Raw genomic sequence first — 21135 nt, forward strand, 5'->3', positions numbered from 1 at the left:
CGCTCCGCTTCGGGCCCGAGGCAGTAGCGGGACCAGCTGGAGGAGGCGCTACGGTGCCCGCCGCCCCGATCCCGAGGGCCCGCAGGAGGCGTCCTCGGCGGGCGGCCCAGCCCCGCTTCGCGGGGTGCCGGCGCACGTCTCCCACCCCGCCCCACCAGCCCGACTGCATCCCGCCTCACCACACCGCGGGCTTTGTCCACCGGCCGCGCGGCCGCCACTCCCTGTTCCCGCCGGCTCCTCCCCGCCCCCTTCCCGCTGGCCCCACTTCCTCGGCGTAGGCGGCGGGAGCGGGCCGGAGACGAAGGGGTTAAGCCGGGGCTCTTCCCGGCGCGGAGGGATCCGGAGCCGATCCGAGCGTGGTGCTGAGGCCGTCTCAGCGAAAAAAATGTCCGCCTAAGGAGACCCACAAGTTCTATTCGGGGGGACCGGCAGCCCGCCCCGGGGAGGAAGGGGCGGCTAGGCCCGAGAGCCACCTCCCCCGCCCGGATCCGAGAGCTCGCGCAGGGCAAAGTGAACCGAGCCGCCGGGCAGGGCAAGGAGAATCCGGAGCCCGCTCTCCCGGCCAAAGTGAACTTTAATCGGGGTGGTTGGATGCGGAGACGGGGCGGCAGGTAATTGCGGACAGGCAAACGGGAGGGGTACGCTGTGGCGGGGCTCCGGGGCGCAACCGCGTCCCCGCCGGAGCGGAGGCGTCCCCGGCCCGCGCCCCAACTCTGCGCCCCTTTGTACAGAGCGACCCGGGGTCCCCTGCAAGTTGGGAAGCGGAGTGGGGGCGGAGGCGAGAGTCGCGGGCGGCCAGGGCCGCGGGCGGCGCGCTCGGCCTGCACGCCCCATTCGGTTTTCGGCTCGGGCTCCGGGGCGCGCGGGAGAGCAGGCTGCTTCGGCCGCTGAGCCAAGCTCATTGTTCGGCAGGTCCGGGGCCGGCCGGCCGCCAGCAGGGTAGCAAAAAGTGGGAGGAGGTCGAGCCGGGGGAACCGTACGACGGGCGAGAGCAAGACTAGTTGCCTGTGTTTCTGTTTTCTTTTTAAAAACGCCTCCTGGACGCGCGGAGGGTGCTTTGCGACCCCCGCAACCCCCAACCCCCACCCCGAAACCGCCGGGGACGTCCGGGAGGCGGCGGCCGCAGACGCGGGCCTGCGAGCGGCGCGTTCCCTGCAACTTGTCAGTTCTATTGTTGCCGAGCCAGGGAGTCACTTCAAATCTCCCCTAGCCGCCGCTCGGCTCGCTGGACGCCCAAACGCCCCTCACCCACCCCTCGACACCCCCGCCCCGGCCGGACCCCGCGCGCCGAGCTCCGGCCGAGGCGAGGGGTAGGGGGCGCCGCGGAGGGAAAAGGGACCGGCTCCTTAACTTGCGGGAGCGGCGGTGAGTTGCGGGAGCCGCTGCGGCGCTCCCGGGCCGCGCTTAGAAACGCGTGGATTCACCGACCGGGTGCGGGCCCCCGACCCGCGCGGCGAGAGGAACGAGTTGGGTATTGAGAGTCAGCCCCGCACTCTCGCTCTTCCATTAAGCACTTCTCCATCCCCTCGGTGGCCTTTCGCTGAGCCTGGTTTTTCCTCTGCCTTAGGACCTGCTAGAAGTGGCCCAAGATGAATCCTCAGCAGCAGCGCATGGCCGCTATAGGGACCGACAAGGAGCTGAGCGACCTGCTGGACTTCAGTGCGGTATGAGAGCTTTCCGCGGCATATTGGGGTTCTGTGAGGTTTATTAAAAAGAGAGAGAGAGAGAGAGAGAGAGAGAGAAATAAAAAGAAAGAAGGTGGGGGAAGCGACATGGAGACTAGGCAGCGTGAACTCCTTTTGCTTTGAGCAGTAGTTCTCAGGGCTGGAGTCCAGCTCCCCCAAGTTGGACACCTGAACTTTGATGTAATGTCTAGACTTGCAGATTTAAAACTTTATTGCCAAAGGGGTCATTTGTTTAACCAGTTAAAGGGAAAACAATGTAATCATGAGTTTTGGTTGAGTCACCTTCTAACCCTGATGATTATTAGGGATTTTGAACTTCATATGAAAAAAGAAAATTATTTTTTCTTCAACACTCCTAACCATTTCTCTCCCCAAGGTGTGGTACATAAAAGATGTCATTTGGAGAAAGCAAGTCAAGGGCTAGAATTTCCAGCCTTTTGAGCCGAGTACCTTTATGTTTTATATATATATACACACACACACACACACACACACGTGTGTATTTAAAATTTTTTGCATGATAAGCAGTAGAATGACAGAAAAGTATCTGCTGAAACCATAGGGTCCACTGTCCTTATTTCTGATGGGTTGAATTCCTTTATTCACTGCCGTTAGGAGTCAGGACCAATACCTACTTTATAAAACTTAAATGGACCCTTAGTGTATGTAGTAGTTTCATTGGATGTGAATTTGACTCTGTGAATTAAATTGTAATGTAAATGTAATGAGATTAAGTTAGCTACAAAGTGAAGGTAATGGACAAAAATTTACTATTTGAACGTAATACTCTTAGAATCTCTAATTTAAGTGACTGGGTTTGCAGGACAGAATATAACCAGTATTTCCAAGAAGTGTTAGGTAATAGTATCACTTAGTGTATTTGCCTTTCTTGGTATGTATGTATATTTACAATTTTATTTTAACTTCTGTACTATAGTAACTAACTGATAACTCTTGGTTTGAAAGGAGTCTGGCAGAATTTCAGGACTAACATGCTTTTTGGCTATTTTGCAGATGTTTTCCCCACCTGTTAATAGTGGGAAAACCAGACCAACAACACTGGGAAGCAGTCAGTTCAGTGGATCAGGTAAGACTGATGTCTAAAATCAGAAATTTCATATTTTGGCGTTGTGATACAGTTTAGAAGAATAATATAAAGTATTTTGATATCTTTCTTCATGCTATTCTTTAGTGTCCTGTTAAAATTATAAATAAAAACAGAAAAAAATTACAAATAAAAACCAAGCCCCAAATATGGGCTGTTGCTATAAGGATCTACTATTTCTCTAAGAATTTAAATATAGGTTTAAAATTATTCTCTTTTCTGTGAATTTTTAAACTGAAAATTGTCTTGAGTACAAGGGATTATATTATGTCTCTATATTTAGGAAAGTACCAGAAGAAAACGCACTATGGTTCATGTGTGGTCTTTCGGTTTGTAATGTTTATTTAAATATGTATTTTTTAATTTTGCTATATTTTCAGCCCATTAGCAGTATTAAACTCTAGGTTCTAAAGAATTGGTAAAATAATATTTAATATATGCATATGAAAAGTAGAATTGAGTTAACTAATAATTAGTAAAGCATTTATTTTAAAAGATGGGCATTCCTTTAGAAGTCTGTAGCAAATTAACAATTTTGTGGTTGGTTATTTAAAATGTTAACAGAATAAAAGTTAAAAATAAATGAATAGGAGTTAGATTTATTCTCAAATGACACCTATTAAAGGACTGATTTCTGTCTTACATTCAGATTACATTAGAATAATGGCTAGAGTAAGTTAAATTCGATTCCTGTTCCTATACTAGTGCTATCCTCTTTAAATTTACCTTCTGTATATTTATAACTACTCTGCTTCATTTACATGTATCCCATATTTCTTAACTATGCATTTTTCGTATTTCTCTTATTTAAACTCATGATTAAAAAAAAAAAATTCTAGAAGCAAGGTCCATGCTACTATACAAAAGCTGTAATTTTCTGTTTAACTTAAATTTATTTGTTAGTGCTCAGAGACAGATGAAAACACAAAAACAAACAAAAAACTGAAGTCATGACTGTATCATCTTAAGAAAACCAGGTGTCAGATCTCTGGGCTGAAACTTGGTAATTCCTCTTTGGTACTTTTATTTCCCCTAGTAGTGATAATGATTTCTTAAGATCCTGTGGGAGCAGAACATCAGGAAGGAAGGTTAAATTAGTAATTATTTTAACACTTTATACCACTTTATACTTAAAAGATATTTCTATTTAAAAATCATACAATAATTTACTAAAATTTATTTTTAATGATGAAATTGGAGCTTATGGGGAAAATAAAAATAATATGTCATTTAATGTTTTAAATTAAGTAAAAAAAAAAGCACAGGGTTGTAAATATTCTAAGGCTAATATTATCTTTAATAAGAAGGGTATCATAAAATGTCAGTCCCAAACCCCACCTCTTCTGCCTCCTTTACTGACAATTGTTTGAAATTGTCACTTTTTCAGGAGCGGGGAGAACATTATTGGTTAATGTAGATGAAGGCTATATTCCCTTTCTTCACTGCTGTTTTGAGTATATCTCAATTTTTGGAACAAATAATTCATTCTCAAGAACTTTCAAATTTACTTATCTAATATATAGTACATGCTTAATAGATTTCATTAATGAATAGTGATATATTGCTGTTTCAGGCTGTTAGTTCCAGCTTAAATTATGGAAAATGTATTTAATTGACACTCATTGATATCAACGACATGGACTTCAGAAACTTGCTGTTAGAAATACTCTCTGTTTTTATAATAAGGGCAGTTAATTTTTTCATTTTTTAAAATTAAGGTTGATTTTTTTGTAGTCCGTGAAATTAAAAACTGAACTGGGTGTGTGTATTACAAATATGGCATTGGAGAACTTGTAGGCTCTTTCTGTAGCTTGCATTATATGAAGAAAAAAAAATTTTTCTACATTGTGGAAGTGGTCATAGTATTTGATTCTTTGGAGTAGGAAATTTTTTTAAAATTGTTAGACTTGTTATTTATCCATTGAAAGTTTTAATTTAAACACCTGTATTTAGTGGATATAGTAATTTTTTTCCGTGTGGTTTGTTTCAAATCTAGAAAATTTTTCTTGAAAGTGTAACCTTTAGTAATTAGTTTTGGGGAAGGGAAAATGATGTGATTATTTTATATCAAAGTACATATACTAATAGATATGGTTTTCTTGTAGCCATTTCTTAAAGGAAATGTCGAATAGAAATTGGTATAGCTACATTATTTTATTTTTATATCTTATTGATATTTCAATAACCTGTGTTGATATCAAAGGATATGTAATACATCCTTAATACCTGTTTGTTTGTAGCTTATAAGGATCTAAGGATCTGACTTTCCTTCTGAAAAGCTGACTTAAAGATTAGTGTCTTTTTGTTTTTGGAGTATCATTTGTAAAACCCTAGGCCTTTGCCTCCTGGAAACTATAATTGCATAGTATAATTTCCTTTTTTGATTATTTGTCCTTTTCAGGATGAATTAATTTCACAGTGAAATTTTTTTGAGAAATAATATATAACACTTTTGGAATTTTTAACTGAAAACATATGATATATGCTAGAGAACATGATGTTATTTAAAAAATCTTATTCCTAAAACAAAACAACTCATCAAAAGTCAATATGGAAAAGATGAATATGTATTATTTTCAATATTACTTATTTGTCTTGAGGAGTGTGTTGAAATGCCTTTTTTTTTTCATCAAGGTGTTAATTTTTTTTTTTTGCCTGATAAGCCTGAATTTGTCTGCATGGTATAATAGTCTGTGAGGTGTTCTTAGCAGTGACCTTGAGAGAGGTGTTCCTGTAGGAGTTAAAGGTGAGGCACTGTGTTAGGGCAGTGTATAAGAGGAAAGCTTGTTGAAAGGATTGATGAAGTGGAACTAGTTTAGGTGTTTAAATCCACTGTCTCCTCGGGTTTGAGTATGTAGAACTAAATTGTGAAACTGAATTTAATTTTTAGTAGTTTAATGTTTATGTGCTATCTGCAAAATTCCCTTTGTTAGTTTTTGAATCCAAGTAGTAAGAGATGTTGAGGGGGAGTGGGATATATTTGTTATGTGAGCCATAGTGAGTCTCTGTCTCTGATATTTCTATCTAGAAAGTTATTTTCACTAGCAAGTAAAACTTTACTTTTCCTTATTCAAATAAGACTTTTATAACAGTTCTTGCCCAAGATTTTTGAAAATAATTGTAAGAACTATTTTCTAGCTCTTAATTTTTAAAAAATATTTTATTTATTTTTAGAGAGAGAGGGGAAGGAGAAAGACAGGAAGAGAAACATTGATGTGGGAGAGAAATACCAATTGTTTGCTTTTTATATGCCCCCAATCAGGGACTTGACCCAGCAACCCAGGCATGTGCCATGACCAGGAATCGAACTGATGACCTTTAGCTTTGCAGAACGATGCCTAACCAATTGAGCCACACTGGTCAGGGCTAGCTAACTCTTAAATTTTAAAAGGTGTACAGTTTTTCATTCTTCAGTTACTGATAAATTTTTGAAGAAAGAAATTTTTCATGTGTACACATACAAGCTTTTTGTAAATGTTGGTATAGGGCCAGAAAAATAAAATCTCATTAAATTGCTCTTGAGTAATTTATAAAATTACATTAATTTTCTTGTAGATTCATCAGTCGTAAGAACAATACAGAGATCCCATGTACACTTACCAAGTTTCTCACAACGGTAACAACTTGCAACATTGTAGTACAATATTATAGCTAGGTTAAAGAGAGTGAAATAGTCAAGATACAAAAACAGTTTCATTCCAACAAGGATTCCAGATGTTTCCCTTTTATAACTGCATCTACTTCTAAAGTCTATGGGAAGGTTATTAAATGCCTACTCACCATGTTAAACATGGAATAAACTTTTCAAATCACCTGTACCTTTAATTTGAAAAAAAAATTAAAATCAAAATTTACCAATATAACTGAACTGTAATATAAGTAGAAATGGTAATTTCAAATAGGGTGAAAAGAAACTTAAGTTTCGTCTTTATATGTGAGGTATTTTAAGGTTTATGAGTAGGGTGTGGTTCATATTGTGTACCTAACAGTGTTGAAATTTATAATAACTATAATGTATAGTAATACACACTTGTTCAAGTTTAGTGCTGTTATATGGGTAACCAGACATGTTAGACATTTGCTTCCAGCAAGTTGTAGTGGTGAGTGGAGTAACTGCAGAGTCAGTAGGCATGTGAGGGAAAATACAATATTTTAGGATAAATATTGTCTGCTGTTAAGTGGCTCATTTAAGGTAAAAGTTAAGTAGTAAAGTCTTTAGAGAAGATCTGTATATGAAAATAAAAACTTGGAAAATAGAAAAATTAGAGACAAGATTATAACTTATGAGTGTTGTGTACTTTTCAGAACAGTTCCTATAGTGTTCCTTTAAGTAGTCATTGGCTTATGAGGGATTTGAAAAACAATTTGATTGGATCACAATATTTTAGAGACTTCTTTATTATTTGTAGTGTGGCATACTTATAATTAATTTTGTTTTGTATTTTCATTAACAATTTAAGCACAAGTTCAACTTTCTGTCTTTTAGGTTATTATCCTTTGATATATATAAATTTGAGTTTTTAAATAGTTCTCTTGGAATAGGAAGATAAAGATGAAGATCCTGAACCTTAAATATAAACACAGTTGTTTTCACACTTTAGATTTAATGGGGTCACTTAGAGTAATCTCTTATGAAAGCCAGCTAGTCTCTCTGTTCTTGAACAATTGGTAATCATGCCTGGAATGTCACTGCCTACTTAGTGTTGTCAGATTTGGAAACTGTTGCTATAAGAGAGTAAAGTAACGCTATTAGAAAGGGTCTCCTGGGGAAAAAAAAAAAAAGAAAAGCCTATTTCTGGACAGTGTGTGGAATACATTTAAAAAATTTAATTGGATTGCTTTTGGATATCACTTGAATATATTTTTTGGATGGGCATATTGAAATTACATATCTAATGCTTTTGCATTTAGGGAATAAAATGAAATGATAGATATTTAAATATATCAGTTCAAATGACTAATGAATGAGTTTCTGCTTTTTTAAATAGTTGAGCCATATTTATCTCTTGATTTATCAGTTAACTGCATATTTATTTAGTATCTACTTTGTGTAGCCTGTGATTCTAGTAGCTTTTGGGAAGGTGGGAAATGGAGAAGGACATAGACCAAAAAAAGTGGAGGCATTTCATTATCTAGATAGGAAGATAAAATGTAAATTGTGATATAGAGAAACTTTTGTAACATAAAAAATGTAACAACTGTATATTAATGTAATTTAAATTGATTTCATGAGAATATGGATGTGCTGAGGAGTCAAGGAACTGGCCTAAGGAAAACTCAATAGATGTTGAATTTAGAGTTCCCTTTTGAAGATATGGAAAATGAATAAGGGAAGAGAAGAACTGGCCTCCTAGTTGTGGAATAGCCTGAGAAGAGACACCACAATGGGAATTTGGATTGCTCCAAGGGCCTCTAACTTTCAGGGAAAGAGAAGTTGTTTTTTATTGATCACCACTCTTGTGTTTCTAGAGGAGCTCTGTTTAGTACTGTTATCTGGAGCCTGACTACATGGGTTCTGATCCAATAATTGCCCCTTAGTAGCTGGGTGATCTTGGGTGAATTACTTAACCTCTCTGTGCTTGGTCCTTAATCTGTAAAACTAAACTATAATAGTAGTTGTCCTCATAGAGTTGTTATGGAAGTTGACTGTGGTAATACAGATAAAACTCCATGAACAGTGCCTGGCACATAGTGAGGCTTTGGTGGAGTGGGTTGTTCGTGGTGAGACAGTAGAATAAGGAAAGCATTTATTTATTCAGGAGGATGTTATGCTAATCTAGGTATGAGCTGGTGGAGCTTTGGACTTGGTAATAGAATAGAAGGTAGGAAGGAAAAATACCAGAAGAAGAGAATTGACAGATTTGAAGGATTGGATTTATGTAGGTAACAGAAATGACCCAAGGTTACAGTTTTGGCATAATTGGAGGATGGTAGTGCTGCAGGAAGTAAAGATGCTGAATTGCTTTGAGCATTTTAAAATTCACACGACCTGGGACTTTCCTGGCTAATTTGGGGGTTTATGACAGAAGAATGCAGAGAAATGAGTTAAGTAACGATGTCTTTTTTGTTTTTTTTTTAACAGCTCTTTTCTGCCTATAAAATTAATGCATAGGTTATCATTGAAAAGAAAATTGGAGAACAGAAAAAGTAACAAGGGAGAAAAAAAACCCATTATTTTCCTATTCAGAGAAAATTGTTTTGTTTCCTTTTATTTTATTCTTTTTTTCCTCTTAGCCCTATCTTTACAAAGTTGAGAGCTTAATGTTTCATTTGATGTCCTGCTTTTTAAATTTCACTTAATATTATGAATATATTCTTATGTTCTTAAAGATTCTTTATTTTTTGTGTTCTTAAGGATTCTTTATAAACTTGGTTTGAAATTGTATGATAGCTCTGGCAGGTGTGGCTCAGTTGGTTGGGGCATTGTCCCATAAACTGAAAGTTTACATGTTAGATTCTTGGTCAGGGCACATACCTGGGTTGTGGGTTCAGACTCTGGTTAGGATGTGTGCAGGGGACTGGTGTTTTTCTCCCACATCCATGTTTCTCTTCCTCTCTCTCCCTCCCTTCCCCTTTCTCTAAAGTCAATAAGCATGTCCTTGGGTGAGGATTAAAAAAAAATTGTTTTATGGTATTATGTGGAATGGATATAGCATAACATATCAAATCAGTTCTTTTACTGTGTGACATTTGGGATTTTCTGAATTTATGTTTTGTTATAAAAAAAATGTGATAATGAATACCTTTTTTTGTATACATATATTTTTATCCACACTTTGATTTCCTTTGGATAGGAGATATACAATAGATTTTATTTTTTTGTGCCAAGTTATGATTAAAGCTAAGTGAATGAATGAATAATACCCTTAGGGAAATGAACTCAGGGAGCTAAATTACTAGGCTAAGGATTGATGTTAATGGTGGAATTAGATAGATAAAATTAGTGACTTTGGTTGATTATTTAATGTAAAACAAATTTTTATTAGTATATGAATGAAGTATATGATGGCATTTGTTACAGACTTGTATATAAATAGATTGTGTGTGACTGAAGGGAATTCCTGTCATTCTTTGACCTATGTTTATTGAAATGGAGTGGAATCTAATTGGAGTCTGTCAGTGAGAGAGCACTTGAATTCTTGAGTTTTTGTAAGAGACAGTGAGTGTAGTGGGAAGAATTGGGCTTAGGAGCCAGACAACTGGATTGGAATCATTGCTTTGTGACTTGCTAGCTGGGTGGCACCCTCTTAAGTAATACTAATGGTATTATTATTTTATTATTATTAATAATAATTATAACCAATATTATAGTCAGTGTTTATTGAACTGTTAACTACATGCTAGGCACTATGCTTAGCAGTTTACAGGCATCTCGTTTTACTTTGGGTAAAATGAGATGTTTCCCTGTTGAGGGTATGTGTGGAAATGCTGCCACTGGAGCAACATATAAAAATTGCTTTTTAGTGCCATAAAATTATATATATTGTTTTAAAAGAAGTCAGGCAGAAGAGTAGTTTTGAAAGGTCATCAGGTACCTTAGAATCTTACCTTTTATTTTTGTAGTCTATTTCTGCTTAATACGTATGATTATTTTGTAGACTAGATATTGTATAGTGCAGAATAATGAGCAGAAATGTGTACACCTTTTGAAAAGACTTCCATGCTTAGGCATCGCTCCTTGGATGTAGTGTTTTCTCCATATTCTCTCTCCAGCTACCTGAAATTCTTTCTTTCTGGAATGAGGTGTAGTCTCAGTAAATAAATAAAATAAAAATTACATGACCTGAGAGGATAGAATAGTTGGGAGGCAGGTTGGAAAGAAGGTTAAGAGTCTCTAGGGTAGAGCTTCTCCACTTTTTTCTTAATGGTAGAGAAGAAACATAAACTTCCCTGGTAGCCTGAAGCAACACATTGCAAGTGAGCAGAAGAAATCTTAAAAATTCATGTCATTTTACTTTCTACTCCCTAATACAAACATATGTGTTGTAATATAAATATATTTTAATTAATCACTGAGTGAAACTGAAGTTTTAGTGCGATGCATTATGTTCAGCACCTTCCTCCTGCTTTGCTTTGTATTTTTGGTGTTAAGGGCCAGAGTGAAGTGGGATCCAGGCCTATACTGTCTTTTCCTTAGTGAGAAGCCCAGCTCTGAAGCATATATTTTTAAAAGATTTTATTTATTTTTAGAGAGAGGGGAAGGGAGAGAGAAAGGGAGAGAAACATCAATGTGCAATGTGTGAGAGAAACATCAATAGGTTGCTTCTCACATACCCCCAACTGGGGACCTGGTTCGGAACCCAGGCATGTGTTCTAATCGGGAATCAAACAGGTAACCTTTTGGTTTATAAGGATGCCCACACCACTGAGCCCCACTGGTCAGGGCAGCATTCTTTAGGTGTCTTTATTCCTGGATCTTTTATTCCCACAGAAGTATATGGAACGGGGGAGGAAATTATTACTCTATAAACTGAAGTACAGAGGTCATTTGAATCTCTTTTCTGTTTACAGGTAGAGCATCCTGTAATTTCTTAACATACCCATGACTTGAGAAGAAAATATATTTTTATGGGAGGAACTTTTGTTTTTTTTTTTTTGTTGTTGTTGTTGTTCCATGCTTAAAATGTCTTTTTATAAAGACCATGGTGAGTCATCCAAGCTACTGTAAGTGGTTGGGGGCTTAAAAGATCGCATTTAAAGATCATACTGAAATGAAAACAGATTAGGGATTGGTTACTAATTTTTATTGTGTTGTGTAGCAACTAAAGGATGAAACCTTCAAAATCAAATAGTAATTTAAGTTGCATGACAGAAAAATACCACTTTTTAAAAAAATAACCACACTACCGTATCTTACATTTTTAGTTATTAAAAATGGAGAAAGTTTGCTTAAGATGTCATTTTGTCAGCTCTGTTTTAGGTGTTAGGAAGGTCCTGAATTTGTACTGAGGGAGTCTTTGAATTTGAAAGATTATTCCAGTTACTGAAAGGAACTAAAGGCAGCCTTTCTCAACAGTTGTTTTTTTATTTTCCTGGTGGTTTAACATTGAGCCATTGTGGGGCTTTAAGATGAGCAGGATCAACTCATGATTACTATACCACAGCTTCATTGGTGGTTAATGTAGAGAACACAGGTTAAACTTAATATGATCACGCGACTCCAGTCAACGAGCAAATGTGCTGCTGCTCTCAGCAAGACTTGAGTAGTGCTAGGGCACCGCAGGGATCCTCTCCTAGGGGAGAATTACAGTCATCAAGCTTCTCAGTCTTTGAGGCATTTGTTGTTGTTTAGAGGTTGTTGGGAATAAATAAAAGGTTTGCTGTGCTACTAGAGAGGAAAAAATGCTGGGCTCACATTGAGCTTATGGCAGAAGCATGATTTGGCCACAAGTTAGAGAATCTTGAGTTTTTATGGGCACTCATAGACCATGGGTGCCAATCTCTTGAGTTCTCCTGAGTTAGCAGGTCCTCTCAGTTTTTTGCTATTTGAAAGCCCTACTATATCCAAATGACTTTGTCATCTGTCAGAGGCCAGTTGCCTACCTAACTGGCATTGACATGTTAAGGTTTTGGAAAATATAGTTAAATGGGAAAGTTTTTAGATGTTTAATCTCTTGGTGGAAACTTACAGCTGGCTTGAATTGATTATGCCTCTGCAACTAGGCAAGTATTGTAATTAGACCCATTTTAAGATTATACTAAATATCCTACCCGTCTCTTATCTAAGCTAGTTCTTTTGTTCTAGGAGATAAGATAGTTTATTTATTATATGTCAAGACCACCTTTTATCTGACAAAGGGCCCCAATCCCCGATATGCAATTTTGAAATCCAAAAAGGTCTGAATAAAAATTTTTCCTTTAAATTCAGGATAGACTTATTTTCATGGCAAAATCTGATCTTATCTGAAGGGCGACCATTGACATTCTCTATTTTCCTAGTTACTATATGGTTACCAGGTGCTCAGGGACCTGGCTGGTTTGGCTCAGTGAATTGAGCGTCGGCCTGCGAGCTAAGTGTCGCTGGTTCGATCTTCCAGTCAGGGCACATCAGAGAAGGAAAACTCTGACTCCAAAAAACCTCCGCTGCCTTGCGGCATACCTCTTCAGGGGAAAGGCTAAGGGAGTAAACCCCGACAGAAAATCCGGAGCCGGAGTCCCTAAGGCGGTTTGACGTTGTAGTCAACACCGGCAACTCCTGCGGCGCACCTGAAGCCAAGCTGTATTGACTCCGTCTTTCCCTTGGACCCTTCAGCTGCGAAGAGAGGGGGGGTCTGCTGCATGGGCAACAGCAGACCCTCCATATCACCCTGCCCAGGCTCTGTAGCTTCAGCTTCACTGGAGAGGACACTCCAGCGTCATTGCAAGATGTCGATTCAACACGGGAGGAGACAGATACCGTGTCACTCCCGAGTCGGACTGCACAGCCATTCTCCTCGGTGCAGATAGACTCTTAAGAAGCTATACCATCGTCTCTCGAGACGGACGGCTGCCGACAACAACCAGGTGCTCAGGGTGATATGTAACATATGGTATATATAGTACTCTATATTTCTTTTCTAAAATCTGAAAAAATATTCTAAAAGCCACCTGGCCCCATGGATTTCTGGAAAGGTATTATAGACCTTCCTCTTTGTCTGTGCTTATTTTTCAACTCAAAATAAGTAGTTCTTTTTTGGACTAAAAGTCTGTATTAGAGATTTCATTACTTTCAACACTGGATAAAAAGTGGTGGACTTGCTAATATAAGGGAAATTTTTTGTGGAAAATAGGTTTTTTTTTTAAGGCCGAGGTTTGTGCCTTGAATAGTTTGTTCAGTGCATTGATTTAGGGAATCGATTTCTATTTTGAGGCGGGACAAGCTTTTTCATCTTTGGGGCCAAGGAGTGTACTGATATTTCCCTGGTCAGTTTGCATGGAAATTTTCAGGGTGCTAACAGGAGATATATTTACACACATGTGTAAAGTCAATTGAAAATTATTTACACAAACACACACACACACACACACACACCACTAGTATTATATGATCATCAATAAAAGGAAGCCTCAACCCTGACCATACCCAATTCTAACTGCTGCCTGAGAGCAGACAGAAAAGAGAATCCCACCAAGCTATCTTCATGAAGAAAAGGAGGAGCTAAGTAAGATACGGTTCCATGGGAACAGATAACAAAACTAGTCTTTTGTGATTTTATTTTCTCCTTTTATATCAGTTAAAAGTTTTCGTAGATTGGTAGCATAATGTTTATTCCTGCAATATACTCAGTAAGGGGATCTTCATTAAAAACAAATTGTGATTTTAATGATTGTATGGAAATTCCCTCAGGAGTCTGCCATTGGCTTCTTAATCCTACTGCCGTTTAATATAAACCATAGAAGTAGCTATGGAGGGAGGAAAAATAAATTGCTTTGTTGTGTATCTGTTTTGAGACGCAGGCTAGTTGGCCATTCTGACTTCCCTGGTGGCCTCGCAAACCTGTTCCCTGTATTGTTCTCCTAGTGTTACTGTCTCAAGAACCGCGATGCAATGTGGAATAGTTAAATTCACCTGAAGCTTGTAGGAGTTTAAGATGCTCTGCTGTAGGAACACAAAATAGGCCATTCAGCCAGGGTCTTTCTTTCCTCCATAGTTATACTTGTATAACGTCTTTTGTCAAGTTTAAAGAGTAGTGCCACAATGAGCAGACTCTGAGTTTGACTCTGGAGGCTCCCTAAACTAACCGTATAGCAGTAATATTTTGCCCAGTGAACGATTGGGAGAAGAGGAGGAGACTGACTATTTAAAAAAAAACAGTAATGACAAAAGTACTTAATAAACATTTACTTATACATTATTTACTTCATAATTCTTGTAGGAAGTTGTAACTGTTCATTTTACAGAGGAAATAGAGAAATCAACAGCGATATACATTTCCCTGTGGTTTCTTATTGCCCCTCAGAAGCAGCAAACTGATCAGTTGTAGTTGCACCTGCACTGATACCAATCTACACCAGGGCATGGTTTGTCTTGAGGAGGAATTTAATATCTCTACAAATCTTTAAAATTTGTTGCTGTGACAGGAGGCTTAAATGGCATAATGCTGATATTCTTCTAAAGAAAGAGCATCAAGATTTATTTTTATTAAAAAAGAAAACAATTATCAAAAGGCTCCATAAAATAAAACTTTTTTAGCATTGCAAGATATTAAATATAAACAACTACAACCTGAAATGTCTTTAGGAGAGTGTAATTCTTTTTATGTTTGGTCATCTCTTACTGTTGAGCTGTCATCAGAGTTTGTACCTTGGGAAGAAGATGAAATTTAATAGACATGTAAGATATTGGACTATTCACATCTGTTATTTAGTTGAGGCCATAGAAAAGAATGGTTGCTTCACAGTGTGGAAAATTCTTTATTTTCACTTCTGCTTTTCAAAGATTTATTGTTTATTTAGATATAAAAGGCAAGTAAAAGCAGATGGAAAATAGTTCTTCCAAAAGTAGTTTAAAAATGTTATTAAACATACATAAGAGATTTTAATGGAAGTTGTTAAAATATAATTTTGGCAACAGAACTTTCAGTGCATTAAAATGAAATGATTTATGCTAACTTACAGTATTGAGAGAGTGCCGATTAGTCCATTTTGTATTTTCATTTACTGAAATGAAAATACATTTCATTTCATTATGTTAAAGAGCATCTGTAGGCATTAGAGCTTTTACTAACGCATTGTTTTATTTTATTGGTCTGTGTAGGATGGTTTGTTTAAGGTGATGGAGAGCAGATAGTGACACATTCTAGTGGAGGGGAAAAAGGAGGGTTCTGGAGTAAGAGTTGTGGGTCAGAGTTGGCTATATGGTTAACTAGATTTATGATTCTAGGGCTGTATAGGTTAACTTCTCTGAGTCTTGTTTATCTTATGTCTAAAATGAGAACAAAAATACTGCCTTAAGGGGTTGTGATAGTGATCAAGGTAAGTAATTTTTAAAGAAATTCTTTCGAAAATGTGGAGGTTTGTGATTCTGCACAAATATTAGTTGTCTTATTACATTAGGTTGCATAGCAACTTTTGAAGGTATTATAAGCTTACAAATATATATGGAGAAAGTGACTCTTCATGCAAAACGCATACATTTTAGGTACATATAGTTCTTGATGATTAAGTAAGGTGATTGAGAGGGATGACGACCTGAAGGACTCCTTTATTGTGCATAACCCTCTAAATCTTAGAATTCTTCAGGTGAGTTTTTTCTCTTTTTGGTTAGATGGGGAAAGTTAAAGCAATAAAGTAAAAAATTCTCACACATATTCTTTGTTAGAACTCTCAATTATATTCCAAACCATAGAGCCCCCACATTAGTACCCTTGTGTCCTTTATTCTCTGCTTAGTTGTTTTAAATGCTTGTTGAGGATCTGTTGTAGTGACAAGGTTAACCTCAGGCTTAAGTAGGTGCAACAGCCGAATAGTTCTTAGGAATATCCTGCTCTTTGTTTGATGAGCAGTAATCTGAACACAATTTTAGTGTCAATAAGAGTCATCCTTTTAAAGATTTAAAAGTACAGGATGTGGTGGCCTCACTCATTCTGAGTGAGGATGAGAAGGTGCAAGGATGAAGTTAGGAAATGCAAGTAGAACTCACTTCTGCTGTATATGCAGTGAGGGCTGATTTAGTCTCATCCATAAATGACAAGATATCTGGGCTTGGGACTGTCTGCTGGTTCTACTGTTTTTGGATTCTTTGTGATTAGAGAAGTTGAGGGCTTCCCCATATCCACAGATTGCCCTTTTCCATTTAGTGTCCTTGTTTGGTTATATAAAACACCTGGCTCACCCTTTATTCGAAAATATTGGAGTTTTCCCTGACTCTTTGCCTGTTTATGGGATTGTATTGTGAAGAAGTTTCCTCTTATTTTAAAGAAGGAAATTAGCAAATCCAAATATCATGAAACCTAGAGCCAGTAATGCTATTGGTGTGGCTTTGATGGGGGCCTTTGGACTTGTGGGCTCCATTTGAGCTATTTGCTGATTGTTCTTCAGGATAAGACAGTGACTGGGTTTTGGTGAGAAGGGTTATGTCATGAGTTGACAGTCACTCTGGGGTCTTTGGTCTCTGAGTTTCCCGTTGTAATAATTCCTAATGCTTTCTTGAAAGATTTATATTAAATTGCAATGATGTGAGAGTGGATGGTAGGAGAGACAGCAAAATTAAGGACCTTGGGGATGGTTAGCAAGTGTTCACGAGTATAACTTCTAAGAACCCTGGGGCCAGGTGAAGTAGCTTATTTTTCTTTCATAGGTAATTGATAACTTTTGCATTCCTGCTGCCATCTCTGTAATTTGTTACTTCACTACTAGACATTGCAATAGTCTCCCTACTTGGGCTCCTTGCTGTGAGTTGCTCTGTCTTAGTCTGCTCAGGCTGCTATTAGAAAATACCACAGACTGGGTGGCTTAAATAAGAGCAGTTTGTTTTCTAACAGTTCTAGGGGTTGGTTGGGTTCTAGTGCTGACTCTTCCTGGCTTACATATGGCAGCTGCCTTCTTCCTGTGTTCTCATATAGTCTTTCCTCAGTGTGTGAACTAGAGCAGGTGGGGCGGCGGGAGAGAGAACTCTTTGGCAGCTCTTCTTTTAAAGGCACTAATTCTTTCACAGGGGGCCCCATTCTGATGACCTCATCTAACCCTAACTACTCCCCGAAGGCCTCACTTTCAAATACTGGCTTCAGTAGATAAATTTTTGGGGAACAGAAACATTTAGTCTGTAACATAATTCTCATATATTTAAAATATCTTCTTCCTTTGATTTGTCTAGTGTCTACATTTGTTCCCTATTGGCTATCAAAACAATCAAAAGTCTCACCTCGATAATTAAGTTCTTAAATAATCTGATAGGATTTTAGGTTATCCTATTTTACACTCACTAATTGTCAGTGTGAATTGTATGATTCTGTCACACTGGTGTTTATATCTGTCCTTCTACTTCTTGTTATTCTTTTCTCCCCAATTGAAATACCTTCTTGTTCTTCTTGTGCCATTTGAACCTCCTGTCATTTATGAAATCTTTTTCTAGCCATTTCAGGTCATAATTTGAAAAAATTTGGCTTCTGGGTATTTTAAGGACTTGAGTAAAGGAAAGTATGAGTTCTGTTTTGCCTGAAGACAAAGGTAAGGCCAACATGGCAGCTATGGTCAGTAGATTTTGAATACGAGTTGTAGCTGGACAGCCTCATAAGTTTAAAAGAAGACTGAAGCCTACTTCTGATGAATATTGAACGAAGGATTTCTGTTTTTAGGAGTTCTGCTCTCTGACCTCTGAATTCTTTTTAACTCTAAAATTCTTTAGAATACTTTTCATCTTTTAAAAAATCATGTGTACATTAGCCAGATTATAGCTCCCTAAAAGCAAAGATAGTGTTTTACACTTGTTTTCCCGCAAACTACTCTACTTTAAGGTGTCAACAAACAGCTTATGTTTGACTGTTTTTAGGTTTGGGGATGTGTGATAGGTTGGTGGAAAGAAAGATTAAATTCCTTAAATAAAATTGCCTAGATCAAATTTCCTAAATGACATTTATCTTTTCTAGCTTCAGCTGCATGGTGAGGCTTTCAGGAAGCACTGAACTTGTGTGGAGTATCTCACTGGACATCTGAGGTGTTCATTTATTAGAATAAATAAATTCTACCTGTTTTCTTATGTCTTCTGAAAAGATCTTAGCTGATCTATGACCCTGCATTTAAACATCAAGGATGAACAAGAAGTGGCCAAGTGGTTAAAGCCATTGAGGTTGGATGTGAATACAGCTGCCTCTACTGAACCACAGCCAGCCCTGGCTCTGAAGAGCAAAGAGAAGTGATACTTTCATAAGTTTTCTTTTCACAGTGTGTGTGTTACTTTTGTTCTTTATAACATTTGATTGTGGGGAAAATAGCTTGTCTGATCCTGCGTTTGATTGGGTAGAGGTGCTCCGTTGTATAAAGGCCATAGGAACCATTTTACCACAGTCTGAAAATCAGTAATGGCCAAAGCCCTGCAAGTGCTACTTCCCCTAAAAAAACAACCCTGATTTTTGCCAGTCGGATTGAGCCACAGAAGAGAGGTTGCATCAGAGTAGATTAGTGGGGAAACATCCATCAAAGGCAGAAAAAGATGATCTTATTTAAATGGAATCCAGTCCATTCACCTGCTAAATTTGCGATAGAAAGGTGAACTACCACCTTTCACTTAATGCTTCTAAATAAATTATCTTCAGTTTTGGGACCAAGGCTGCTTTTGCTGACTTTAGAAAATATGTTGGCTTTTTATTTTGAAGTTAGGCTGCATATCTAGACATGGTATTTTTGGCAGCTGTATCATTTATTTATTCACTCATTTAACTAGGAATTGAGTTGACCACAGTGATGCAGTTTGGAGCTAAAAAATTACCCTAGTATATGAAATTTGAAAAAATATTGTTTTAAGGAAAACAATTGAAGGTTAAGGAGTTTTGTGAGGATTGCTCTAGGACTATATGAAGCTAGAGATGTGATCTGGGTAATAAAGACAATAAAAATTCTCATCTCAGTAATCTACCTCAACAAAAATTCTCCATTGTAAGCTTCTCACTGACTTAAGGCAACTTCATTTGAGCAGTTTGCTATTAGAGTACTCTTTTGTTTGTATTGGTTCTCATTTAGCTTACCTATGAAATGTGTAGAATACATTTTCTTGTGTAGTCTATAGAGTGGATTTTTATTTCAAACAGTAACATTAACTGCTTGTAAAACCTGCAGAGTTCTGAGATGCCACTTTTATAGACTTAAGGTTGATTCCTAGTTCTCTGAAAGTGCCCATTTACTCCCTGTGAAAGGAGCAGGTTTGGATATATATATTCAGTGAGTCTAAAATGAGATAATTGGTATTTTTATTATTTGAATGGAGGCTTTGTATTTTTGAATTCTGTGAAACAAAGCTGTGTTTGTAAACACATTTCAAAAATATAAATGACAATTTTTGGTGAGGATGTTAACTGAATAGCAAGAAAGTTGAGAATAAAGGAGCTTTTGTTGACATTTAATAATAATCTAACTGTTTTCATTGACTATCTCATTGATGTTTAAAGAGTACCTGATTTTTAGGACTTTCTGTATTGACTGTAACCCTCAAATTGTGTTGTGGTAGGAGAACATTTTCTTGCTATCCAATACCTTGTACTAGTTTGGGTTTTGCAACTCTTGTCTTGGTTTAGAAGAATGTATCATAAGCAATGTATTTCAATGTAAAAATAGTCGGGAAGCTCTAGGAAAGCATTTATTTAGTGCTCTAATGTAAGATGAACTAGTTGCTGTGGTTGGTATTGGACCAATAACAGAAATATTTTGGTTTGGCTCAACTGGCTTGGGTGTAAATAAACGGTGTAAAGGTTCTCAGGCAAAATCCAAAGTGAGTCTTCAGATTTGTAAAATAAAGTTGTTAATTTTACATTCCCTTCCAATTCCTTCTTATTTTAAAGACTTTTGTTGGCATTCTAATGAAGTTGTATGTTCAGATAAAGTATTATTTCCAGAGGAAGTGTGTTATATCTCTTTGTAGTGTGGTTTTCACTAACTTCCTAGGTGACACAGGAGGGAAGTGTTAAATTTTATTTTTTAAAAGATTTTATTTATTTATTTTTAGAGAGAGGGAAAAGGAGGAAGAAAGGGAGGGAGAGAAACATTGATGTTAGAGAGAAACATCTATCTGTTGCCCCTCTCACACTTCCTGACTGGAAGGAAACCAGGTCCGCAACCTAGGCATGTGCTCTGAGTTGGAATTGAACCTGCGACCTTTCACTTTGTGGGACACGACCCAACCAGTTAAGCTACACCGGTCAGGGCAGGAAGTGTTGAATTTTAAATTAATTTAGAAAGCCTGTGTGTAAGTGACTGAAAATGTTTTATTAACTACTTTTGAAAAATTATAAAAACACAAGTCAAAGCTAAAAGATACCTAAACAGTATAGAATGGTATATGATGGAAAACTAAACAACTTCTGGTCATTCCTTCCTATTCCCTGTTCCCACACCCTTGGCAGAGATTTACACTGTTAAGTTTCTTCTCAAAGTTTTTCCTGAATGTGTAAATAATGAATAGCTCTCTTTTTTACATGATGGGGAACAATAATTGTTCAGCTTAACTTTTTCACTTAACAAGAGAGGGAGTGTAGGAAGTCACTAGTAAAGGGCATTCTTGAGCCCATATCGATTTTAGTAGGATATTTGGTTTTTTAAAAATATGTGTAATGATTTGACCTGTTACGGAAAGTGACATAATTGTACAACACATACGACTAATGAAGCTAAAAAAACAAAACAACAAAAGCATTAGCATTTTGGACAGTTTTAAGA

At 37.8% G+C, this 21135-nt stretch overlaps 1 protein-coding gene across 5 annotated transcripts in view; it reads left to right on the top strand.

Moving 5' to 3' along the window:
* The first annotated feature begins 338 nt into the window (after nt 1-338).
* TCF12 (transcription factor 12) overlaps nt 339-21135 on the top strand; it is a 351413-nt gene continuing 330616 nt past the window's right edge. For 3 of the 5 annotated variants that reach the window (XM_090270650.1, XM_090270653.1, XM_090270654.1), the window contains exons 1-3: nt 340-611; nt 1568-1664; nt 2700-2772. In XM_090270650.1, coding sequence (XP_090126776.1) covers nt 1590-1664; nt 2700-2772 — 148 coding nt within the window. In that variant the 5' untranslated portion in view covers nt 340-611; nt 1568-1589. Of the gene's footprint in view, nt 612-1382; nt 1467-1567; nt 1665-2699; nt 2773-21135 lie in introns of those variants that run through there. The other 2 variants (XM_090270652.1, XM_090270651.1) reach the window with 2 other exon arrangements.

This window comes from Furipterus horrens, unplaced genomic scaffold (assembly GCF_987537825.1).
Source record: "Furipterus horrens unplaced genomic scaffold, mFurHor1.1.pri manual_scaffold_3, whole genome shotgun sequence".
Taxonomy (NCBI): domain Eukaryota; kingdom Metazoa; phylum Chordata; class Mammalia; order Chiroptera; family Furipteridae; genus Furipterus; species Furipterus horrens.